This window comes from Bombus pascuorum, chromosome 1 (genome assembly GCF_905332965.1).
Source record: "Bombus pascuorum chromosome 1, iyBomPasc1.1, whole genome shotgun sequence".
Taxonomy (NCBI): Eukaryota; Metazoa; Arthropoda; class Insecta; order Hymenoptera; family Apidae; genus Bombus; species Bombus pascuorum.
The window spans coordinates 1,883,866-1,896,138 of record NC_083488.1 but is presented as its reverse complement, the minus strand read 5'-3'; the positions used below and the strand labels follow the sequence as shown (position 1 = coordinate 1,896,138).

The following is a 12,273-nucleotide window of genomic DNA, read 5'->3' as shown; positions in this document are numbered from 1 at the left end:
TTTTTCTTTGTCCTGTTTTACAAAAAATTATGCCTTTATGGAAGTATAGATCGATTTGAAATTTAGATTCGAAGACAACGTATGTTCATAAAATTAATATCTTATTCAACAGCGCATGATTCGTTTCTTGTATGTTCGCCAGCCACTTGTATATCCACTGTCAAAAATATTACCCGAACAATCTATCAGTCGATCAAAAAATATTTCCTTGGTGGAAGATGAAAAGTTCTCTCGATAAATTGTCAGCCGACTGTGTAACAGACTGTGTCTGTTAAGGCGTTCAGCACCGTGGAAAATGTTAGGCTTCCGGTAGAATCTTGAAAACGGGTCAAAAAGTCGCGCCGTAATATTCAATTACAGGACACGACCGATTTGCGTTAAACATCTCGAATCTTTGCTTTTCTATCCTCCCTTTTGTTTCCCCGTTTTATTACACTGATGTAAAACGAGGCTCGAGTTGCTTCGACAATTGCATACTCGTTCGATCAGATCAACGATACTCTAGCGTAAAATGGTCAAAGATTGATTCTTAGAGAAAATGGCTAATATAAATCGCAATCTCGTGCGAAAAATATGTGGTATTTAAAAGAACCTCCTTTTAGGAGGATTCGTCTCACGGAAGAAATTTTTGCCCCCGATTGATTCGCAATCTGGCAATAAGCGTTTCAACGACGTGATTTATCGCCGTTTCGTCATAGTTCGTTTCTCCCTGGACCGTTTCTCGAACAAAAGTTCGGCATAACAGAGTCCCATTAGTGGCCGTGAAAAGATTAACGAGCCTGTACAGCGAGCAGCCAGCATCCGTGAGATCGATGCAAACGTTTTAACTGAACGATATCGCATCGATTGAAGTTGAGAATGAAAGTTGAACAGATTTCGCGAAATAATAGGCTCTAATAGACGACGATGCACGCGAGCTATCACGTAACATGCGTGTCGCTGCGAATAAAAATTGAATAAGAGGAATGAACGAATCGAGCGAAAAAGTTGTTTAACGCTTGCTATCCTTAGATCGCGAATTTTCATATAAATTCATATTTTTATATAAATATGAAACCTATGTATATATACTTCTATGCTAATTTCTTACTCGAGGGAATCGAAGATCGTGTTAGTTCTTAAAACAATCGCCTCTGAAGAGTTATTTATAAATATTCCAACAAGAACTTATAATATAATTATTATAAACTTCTATGCTATTTTCTTACTCGAGGGAATCAAAGATCGTGTTAGTTCTTAAAACGATCGCCTCTGAAGAGTTATTTATAAATATTCCAACAAGAAGTTATAATATAATTATTATAACAGCGCGGTTAGTCGTATCTTTTATAGTTACAAAACTGTCCAAGTTCTCGCAAAATGTACAATTCTATTTTCCGATAAATACGTATTTTTAGCTAATTATTGTAATATCGATCTCAACGCGGAAACGTATTACGTCCGTTTTATCGGAGAAACTTATCGACATCGTAGTGATAATTCGTTAAATTGTACTATAGCCGTTACTATAGTACACCGTCGAAAATGACTACACAGTGACCCGACAAAATGACTTTATCGCTCGCCACGATATTTAATACTCCAAGAATTTCGCTCTACCACAATTTAGATATTAATTTAGATATCGGGTACTCAATGTTTGTTTCGTTTCAAACGATAGTCTATAAATCGAGCCCTCCAATTAGACATTTGATAAAAATATTATCGCCTTAAATATATATATCTTTTTCTTCTATATACACGATTCTTCTAAGAATAAGAGAAGGAATGGAAAAGGATAAAGATTAATTTAATTGGAAGCGGCGTGTCTTCCATTTCGGAGAACAACTTATCGATAAGAATTATGAGCAACATGGTCGAACGATTCAATGATCTGTTCAATTTTGATTGTTTACAGTAACAAGTGCCTTAACGAAAAAAGACGACGGAACCAGGAGAACCTGTTTATCGACGAGCTTGCCGAGCTGATTTCCGCCACGGACATGAGCTCTGGCAAGACTGACAAATGCCAGATCCTTCAGAGAACCGTCGACCAGGTAAGAAGACAGATCTATACGTTTCTGCCTTTCAAATGGCCGATCGATAAACTCAACAGCGAGTCCTTCGAGATTCGATCAAAGAACGTACTGTGTAATCGAGGGATTCGTTTTCTTTCTCCTCGTGAAAAAAATAAAAAAGAAAAAGAAAAAAGAAATCGCTTTTCAAATATTATATATTCCATTACTTGCATTTAGATCTCTCTTTGTCGTTTCCTCTCTTTATCGTTAATACGGATTTTCTTTCCCCTTCTTTCTTCGTTCAAGTTCGTTCTTCTCTTTGATTATTTCACTAGATTAAATTTTGTTGTACAGACCGATTTTTCGTTTGGTTGTTAAATTGCTATTTTATCTTCTCTTCTGATTGAGTACGTATCGATGTTGTTTAAATTGTTACATTCTCCTTTGTGCAGTTATTTTTAATTATGATAAATCGTACATGTATTTTCAGTACGTTAGATTTTTATTTTATAAGCTATTTCAGGTGAACATATCCTGTTTTTATTTCTCTTTTTACTCGTTGCTTCGTTTAACACACTCTGAAGCTTAAAGCATAATTCGATCTTTCTTTTTGCTCCTTCGCAAAGGAGAAATAGTATCCCGTTTATAGAACATTGGTATTAGCGTTATCGATATAAGATTTTTTTATATTTTATGTATATTGCATTGCATAAAACGAAATTGCAAGCAAAAGGAAGAATTTTCTACAAATTTCTATTATCGTCCGAGAGCCAATATTTCTTGCAGTTGTATCTACAAAAGTACCATTATGAGAAACTTCTGAAAGCTTTAACCATTGTATGCAAATAACGTCTGTCGTTGGAGTTATTAACTTCGTTGTATCGTGTTTTATTGTTCGATGTGAAAGAGAAACTTTGACATGTTATCATTATAAGTCTATGTTAAATTCTGATTTAGAAATATTACAACATTTTTCAAAATAGCACGTTAACGTGCTTTAACAAAACGTTACCACAACGCTTATTACGTCAACCAGGTGTAATTCTCACACGTTTATGTCGTAATTCGTTCCTTCGCGACGTTGTTCGTTCTGACGACGAAACACGAATGAAATAGATGCGAATTATTTGTTAGAACGAAGAAACGAGGCAAACAGCAACAGTAGAGAACAGAAAATCGTTCATTGTCGAGTCACGCGTAGGGCGAAAGAACTCTTATCCAAATTCGATTCTACGTTAGGTGAACGTTCAGATATCTGTTAATCTATTTAGTGCATTGATACAGCGATAGTGCGTGGTTCACGGACTTCAGAAAGTTCCGTTTTTCGATAAACTTCTCGTTCGTATACTCTGTGTTGAAGTTGAACGGTGATTATGTTTCCAAGTAATGAAGTTAAAAAATTCACTAAAATGGAGTCAATCGATTTGGATTAATCGGAAAGAACCGAAGCAAAAAAGAGCAAATTACCAATAGGTTAGCAATATTTTTCACCGTTTATTCCGCGTTTCTGCCTTCCTTTATTTAATCGCGATTTCCATCACAGAATTTTTTATTTTCTTTCCTTCTCGTTACTTTTAAACAGACATTAAAGGAAGGAGAAAGGAAGCGAAGGAGCGCGCAGCGCGGAATTCATTCTTGCATTCGCATAAGCAAAGTCAAGCAGTTCTCGTAGTATGTTGCAAGCGTTCGTTCGATTTGATGTAAATTATACCTGAACGTGGCAAATCCTGACGTGTCGTACAGGACGCGTTTATGCAACCGTCTCCTAAGTGAGAATCGCGTTCGTTTCACCGAGAAAAGCGATTTTATAACGGGCCAGGCGATTCATCGAGCCCGTGAAAATCGCCACGTTATTTTCCCCGTTAAACCTCGTGATCGTCGCTTTTCCGGTTTAAAAGTTTCTGTTTGAAAGTTGGAAGAGTTATTTTTATGTCACAGGGAAATTATCGTGCAACATTTTACCGGAGTCTAGCGACTCTGCGCGTTATTCTTGAACCGGTCGATCGATAAGGTATTTACTCGTGTATCATTTAAGTGAAATAAAAATTTCAACGCATGCGTCAAATTTTACATTGATTTCTTGCCTGTCTAGCCAATATTCGCGTTTCATTTATATTCGATCGTTATATTCTTCTCTTATTCTCCTTTATCCTCCATTTTTTTTTCTCGTTGCTTTTCGTTCTTTTTGTCCTTTCATTGCTTTCGGTCCTTTCACAGAAATACGGCCGATTTTTCGATCACTCTCTGATAACTTTTCACGGAAATTTTTCGTGCGACTTTTAAAAATGTGCACACTATTATCGCCCATATTTTTGGTCGATTTGTATTTATAGCAGCGGTATATGAATTTTACCAGTTATACAAATTAACGAGGAGTTATTAATTAGAAGCAACGTCGCATAGTAGGCGACTGTTTAAATTATATTTTAAATAAAATTTTGCTCGTATAAGATGATCTTCGTGAAATACAAAACCGAATGGGTTGGACCGAGTGAAAGGAGTAAACGTTGAGAAATGATTCAAAGTTTGATCTACTCGAAAACGTAACGCAATATCTAGGAGATTAAATAGAGTAATCAGTTCTTCGTTCTCTACATTTTATGCAATACATCATTTTATCGCGATAAGTGTTTTATCAAAACAGAACTTTGTACTACATCTTTGGATCCATTTCCAACTTTATATTTCTTCTCTTTTTCCTTGTAAACATGTATCTTGATAAACGAGGTGTCATTTCAGTATTCTTCCTGCTAATTACTAATTCTCTTGTATTTGTTACAATTTTTCATATACCCTGACATTGTTATATTATTCGATAACGATTTCCTAGTAATTTTGTCATTCAAACAAAATCACATTTTTCTTAAGTATTTTCTGTTTTCAATCGTTCTTATCATTCATTATCTTTGCATCACAATGTTTAATGTTTCGTGCAAGGTTTCGAGCAACCACATTTATCGAATCACTTTATTGTTTGCACAGCTATACATATACAGTTGCTTTATATTCATAATTAATTCTAAATTACGATAGAATCGAATAATTTTACGTGCATTTATGCGACTGTCAGATAATTCAATCGTGAAAATGCACGATCATCCGCTAAATTCCAATGATCGTGCAGTTTCTCCATTCTAATTTGATAATATACAAAATGCAGTTGTGAAATTCAAGAAATTAGAAATCTTCGTACTTTGCAGATTAATCGTCCGTCGATGTTACGCGATGGAATCTTTTGTTGCAAATGCAAATGATTTTTCTTACGCGTATAATTTAAAAATAGCGATAACATTTATGTGCAGGTTTATAAAAATATTTAATGACGATTTATTTTTAAATTAAAAGCTTCACAAAATTTTATCGCAGGGTAATGTGTAGAGTAGTTTCATTTTCTCGCGAATCGTTCGATCGTTCCGAGGATCGATAACGTCTTCGATGAACAATTATTTAGACTTGAAAAATCAGTCGACGATTTAACGTCATCGTTGATTGTTTCACAACGCTCGTTAAAACTGACCCCTTGAAACTCATTCTGCTAATATCCCCGGTCCATAGGAGGCGGCCGCTTCGTGATTTCGGATCTAGAAATCTTAGAACGTTGGTAGTATATAACGTGGTGTAACTATGAGCCTAATAGCGAACGAAGATCCGAACTTGGCTGAAAGCAGGTTCGACCGGATTAGTAACGCGCCACCGACAAACTATGCTGTTCAACTTTCTGGAATAAATCGCAAATTTCTCAGCTTTTCTTTTCTTTTTCACGACAATTCGATTATCGGTTCGAACGACGAAGACAAGTCGAATTAGGATAATTAATTAGCTGTGACGTGTTCCAAAGGATACGGAATACGCCACGCGACATTTTAGCGGAGCTTTCACTCGGACACGCTAAAATAAAATCGGTAATTTCGAACGTCGTCGTAGAGAAAGGAGAGAGGCGCGTTTAGTTCGGTCGATTAAAAGCAATAAAAGCTGGAGAAGCATCGCGATGACGCGACGTTTCTTCGAGATCTTAAGAGTGGAGTGACTGCATTTACGAAAATAAACGCCGTCGTAAATCGCACGAGATCTCGATCCTATTATTCGAAACGAGACAACACAGACGTTTCCTCGTCCTTTCTGTAGATCGACAGATTTAAAAGATTCTTCCGCAACGCGTGTCACGATCGTCGAACTTTTCAACACTCGCGCGGTTCTTCGTCTGGCTGACAAATCCGTTCGATTATCGACCGTGGCTGAAGATATAGTTGGCAGGGTTAAACAACCCTGTTAGCTGCAAAATCGTTTGATTCATCGTACGGATACTCCGATTCGTTTCTTTCATGTCGGCTCAGTTTCCAGGTTCTTTACCCGACACGTAGGTTAATGATAATCGAACCGTAAGATCTGACGTTTTATTTTCGCACGCTGCGCGATTAAGATGTTCATTCATCGCGTCAGGAATACGCGATGCGAAGTTGTTAGGTTCTTAAAAGATGTCCAGTCGTTTTGTTAGCTATCTTTCCAGCTCGAGAACTGGTTCCAAAAGATTCATCCGCAGTAGTCAATAAGAACGTGCCAAGATACAGAGACCGAGAGCGGCGATTCCATTGAAACGTTCCGACAGTTTCTCCTAGATACTGTTGCGAGATACCATTGAAAACGCGCATTGCGTCGCTGCCCGGACGTTCAAACGTTTGCTGTCGTGCGCGCGAAATGCAGTCGAAATCTCTCGATTCTTTCTCGCATAATTCAACCGTGTGTGACTGCAAGTTTCTTAGGAAATGAAACGTGGCTCGAAATAAAGAGACGAATCTCTGTTTCGTACGGTTGGCCGGTTTAGATCCGCTGGAATAAATCAACGAAATTAGAAGATAAATTTTTCGTTTTGAAGAACATTAAAAGACCAAGAAATAAGAACGAGGAGAAAAATGAAAAACAGAATGGAAAGAGAACGAAGGAACAAAGCGAAGTCTCCTTCGAAGAAGTTAAATGTACTCTTTCTCCGGGCTCTCGAGAAATTTATTTCTGGAAGGAACGAAATATATCGATAAAATAACTTTCGCCAAAGGGGAGAGAGAAAAAAAAAAGGAGAACGTGTCGTTCGAAAAGAAGACATTCTTATTCGCCCAATAACGCTTTACTCGCGTTGTCTTGACGAAACGTTTTTCTCCTGGACCGTATGGAAATGACTGATTGCGCTCGTCGCTATTTACAACAGGGCAACGATTCGTTTTTTGTCCTTGTTCCGTTCGGATTTGTCAACGAGGATAGCGCTGCGTGGATAAATTCACGCTAGACATCGTAACGCTCAAAGTCGAAAGGAACAGCTGAGCGCAGCAGTCTCGGGAACCGCGGAAACTGCCTGTCGAACCGTTCGAAACCACGCTATTCTACTTCCTTTCTTTCTTACTTAATCGAATGACAATACCTCGGTTTATCAAAACTACGATCAGCAAATCTGAAAATTTTAAAGAATATGTTAGTCATGCCTGTATATTCTTAATCTACATTCTCGTTTCAACCTTTGTGTATGTGTGTATGTATGCGTGTATGTTTCCAGGTCGCGGTTACACGGCTAATGCTTTACGTCCCTCGATATTGGTGTAGTATCGTTTGTTTCAGAAGCAAGACGCAGGCTCGATTATTAGCTTGAAATAGATTCGCGTTACTGAGTTTAACTTTTGATTGATTTCGTCTCAGACGGGAGTAAAGTGTTTGAATGTCATTGATACTTTTACTCAATTTTATACGAAATACATTTTTATATTTCCAGAAAAATCAATTTTACCTTAGTCTTTCGTTATTTTATTACGCTATATGACATTAACTTATTAGATACGCGTTACTTTATTTATAGCTTGTTACTTTAACGTTATATCACGAGAACATGAGAATAATAGTATTAACTTTGTTAAACGAAGGTGAAAAAGAAAATATTTGAAATTAATCGTGTTACATTGTGACGAGATAGTCGCGAAAGTAGCCACATGTATATTAGATTGGTTGAAAACACACAAAACGATAATGGTCCGAACCGACGTCTGATTGTAAGCTATGTGTCTATATACATTATTATACATACTTATAGAACTAGAGAGAGTGAGAGAGAGAGAGAGAGAGAGAGAGAGAGAGAGAGAGAGAGAGAGAGAGAGAGAGAGAGAGAGAGAGAAGGAGAGCAGGCATGGAAGGGGTTCGAACTTCCCGTCTGTTCTTCTGCATGTTAGTTTTGCGGTTCACGAACGAGCACATGTCGATTCTTCGCGCCAGGCTCGCAATATTCGGCTCGTTCGCCTTCTTCTTTTGCGAGACATATTGCGATTACGTTTTGGAAAGGAAATTCACGACCCTCGGTGAGCACGAAACTTTCTTCTGAGACGTGCTCGGCGTGACACCCTCGCAAATGAATTCCATAGATACACGAAGAATCGTTAAAAAAGTACTTCTTGAGAGTTTGTCACGTGACCTTGAATGACGTCACCGAGGCCAATAGGAAACCTTCCAAACGGCGTTATAACCCGAGCTACCGGAGCAAGAGTTCGTGTGACGTCATCTGCGCAGTAGAGTCGCGCGCATCCTGTGTCCAACGACGTGACCGAGGTAGAATCAATTGTAAATTTGCAGTAAAAGTCTGTTTCGTTTTAATTTTCCCATCGTTACGGTAATAATGATTTTTCCATTTATCATCGAAAGTCCGTTTGAAATTTATGTTTGTCAACGTAGGGTAATCAGCAAGGAGGTTGATACATTCCCATCCCCGTGATCTCCTAGTTCTCGCCTTTTCGTAACATTTGCGTTATTCGATTATTTTCTACTTTGATCGACGATGTTCTCGATTAGGTAGAAACATCAATGATGATTCTAAAAGCGACCGAGGAAGAATTTATCGCGTGTGTCGTGTGACGGAACGGGAGAAATATATACGTTTTATAGCAGAGGCTAGCGGCAACGTCGCAAACCGTTTGTCGGACTCAGCCGCCGAGTCACCGACTTTTCGAGGCCACGGTACGTTGTATACCCGTGTGCTTAAATTCATTCCGATTACGAGCGCGATCTACCGGTGCTGGGAAATATGAGCTCAAGGACGAGCTTTTCCCGCACGCTTGTGCCCAAATCCCGGCCGGTAACGCAGAGATTTACTTTCCCTTCTTCGTTCGTGTTCTACTTACGGCTAACCTTGCGACTCTGAATGGCAGCGTTGCGGAGTTCACGCTTTTTCTTTTCTAACCGTTAACTGATTTTACACATCGTTCTAAGATTTATTATCGAATGATCTTTTACCGACTTCGGCTATATTTTCATTTTCCATATTTAACTAGGACACGAGTGTCAAAATATTATTATTAATCCCATAGTTTGCAGGAGAAAGTGACAGAGTATGTATTTTTAATTCATCCGGTGGCCTCCTTCAGAGTAACATTGTTAAAACAGAAATGTTAAATTAATAATTTTATCGACTCTCGCTATGACAGTAACGAGTATATTTTGATTTTACTTTACTTTACTGTATTTCTTCTTATATAAAAAACAAAATATTTTTGTTCGATTTCCACAATTACTTTAGTCACGAAACAAAGTACAATCACGGTCTTACGAACTGGTACGAAGAATAATAGTATGATTCCTTTTGAATAAATTTATTTTCCAGTTATCTACTTGAAAACATTGGATAAAGCGTTTCGTTGACTCTTCTATTTATCTCTCATTTCTCATTAGTATTGCAAGTTATTTTTAGTTTTATTTGCATACACATTTTGTTCGAATGTTTTTTAAAGCAGAAAGTGTGTAGGAATTATGTAGAATTTGTAAATTCAATAAGAAATATTTGCATTACGTTTAAACGTAAGTCTTTCTTTGCGATAATATTTCAATTTTTAGATCCTAGAGCCTGTTTATAAATTAAACATTTAAATAAAGAGAACTTTCATAAGTAATCGTTGTACAATTATTTGAAACAATATACGTATGTTATTGCATTTGTTTTTCGTATTGTATTTGTATTGTAACAAAAGATTCGTGAGTAATTGTTTCAAACTTGTAATAGATAGGATAGATACAACAGCTTGTTGTATTTAATTTAATCGCACAAGGAGGAGGAATGTGGTTTATCAGGTTAAATATTTACTGTGCGATGTCGATAATTGAGTAAGAATTAAGAACTTTTGTACGAATCACACGAAAATTGTGTACGGTAGAAAATCTTTCCATTGGTAATACATATATTCTATCCATTATTTAAATTTAATAATTTTTTCTGCTTATTTAACAAATTTTTTAAATTATTGTTATTTGTGTGCTTTTATACTAAGAGCAGAGTTATTTCTATCGTATTACTCTTTTTCCATATTCTACGAGTTCATTTATCGAGTTTTACGATTGGAAATCAATCCTGAAATCAATCAATCTGGCCATGTGTAATTAATATATAAAAGCTCGTTCGCAATGGAAATATAAAATTGCAACGCAATATGAAGTTTGCTGTTTATTTTGCGCGTTTAATTGCCCTATTTTAATAAATATTTTGCTTGTGTTCGATTTGAAAAAATTCTCCATTCTCTATGTGTAAAGTTTGTTGAAAAAAAACCCCGTTCATTTTTCTGGGTAACGCCATTGCATTTTTATCCGAATGTCTTGCGCAATGTTACCTTTGTGTTCGTTGCGATATAAAGAAAGAATAATTTTTAATATTATTATGACGAATAAAAAATGCGGTCATTGTAAATTATTCATTACATTAAATTACGATATGTATGTATGCACCGTGCTATGTAATGTGAAATACAATATGCAACGCGACTTGCTGTGGTCAAATGAAGTAATACGGTTTTGCGTTATTATTTAACAATTGATAAAAAAGATTCTTCTTCCAACAATATCGTTACATTATCATTAAGTTTTTACTTGTAGAATGGAGAAAACGATAACCGAGGAAGAAAACGTTTTTGTTATTATTATATGTAATAAATATATACGCCGAGAAAGGTAGAGTTTTATAACAAAATGAAAATTTATCTTAATCTTCTGTTAAATAAATTTTACTTAAAATAAGAAAGTGACGATTTAGAACAGTATTTCGTTTTGTCAATTGTAATATAAGTGTTATTCAGAACGATATGACGTATCGGTTTATTTGAAGTAACAGCAATTTCAAATAATTGTGTCGTTTCATTATCTTTCTATTTCAGCTATTGATAAAAATAAGCCGCTAGCTTCTGGTCTTTTGTAATATATTCGGTCATTTTGGTCAAACGATCAACGAAATTATACTTACTTAAATATCTCTTTTGTTTCGACTTATTTTCATGTAAAATAATCGATTGTTTTTGATAACGAAGCAGTTGCCTAATAAAATAATTTATCGTTTACTATATAATTTCTAAGATGTAAAGATCAATATAGAAAATAAAAAATGAAAATTTAGTAAATCTTTTACAAAATTATTTATCGTTGTTTCTGGACAATTTTTCCTTTTCGGCCATTACTAGTAGATGCTATAGAGTGCAGTGTTGATTTAATCGGCATAGAAATGCAAACTATGTACATATGTAACGCGAAATCAGGGTTGTGCTGTTTCGTTATCTTGACACGTGGAACTTCGTGGCACAGTTTACTGTTTTATTAAAATGAATTGGAATTTTTTTTCATATCATTATTTTGCCAATTTTTTACATTTTTAATATATGCGACATATGCAACTGGGATAACAGGAAATTAGTTCTTTTGTTTGAATTTATTATTTTGTCATACCTTTCATGAAATATTCTAATTTTATTTTTCATTGTTCTCGCCTTCCGAATTAAAAACGTCCAAGAATTATTTTTAACATGATTCAACATGAATATTCACATTATTCTAAATGTATATATTTTTTATACATTTTTACAGCAATGCATCTATATGAAAATGCTTTTATAATATATTGTTCAAGATGATATATAATCTATCGACTTTATCGATTTAAATGTTATTAATACAGTTAATATTTCACAGTTGCTACAATTTACTTTATTTTTCACAGATTCGGCACATTAGGGAACAGGAAGGCTCGAATAGTCATGCGGTACAACAGGGAGAAGTGTCTTCTTCGAATCCTAACATACTGTCCAACGATCAAGTTGGTCCTATTTTACTCGAGGTACAACTCAATTTAAATCGAATCTCGTCAATCCATTCTGTTCTTGTTACTTTAGTTCATTGATACGTATACGCCCGGAGCATCTGCATGTTTTTTTTTTTTTTATTCCTGTTTACCGACAATTTATAACTAGATAAACGAAGATCTGCTTCGATAAATATC

General features: G+C 35.8%; 1 protein-coding gene across 9 annotated transcripts in view; it reads left to right on the top strand.

Moving 5' to 3' along the window:
• The window catches only part of LOC132916087 (nuclear receptor coactivator 2-like), a 129,709-nt gene that overhangs the window by 91,911 nt on the left and 25,525 nt on the right, over positions 1–12,273 (top strand). For all 9 annotated transcript variants that reach the window (XM_060975861.1, XM_060975864.1, XM_060975863.1 and 6 more), the window contains 2 exons: positions 1,898–2,036; positions 11,995–12,111. In XM_060975861.1, the coding sequence (XP_060831844.1) occupies positions 1,898–2,036; positions 11,995–12,111 (256 nt within the window). The remainder of the gene's footprint in view (positions 1–1,897; positions 2,037–11,994; positions 12,112–12,273) is intronic.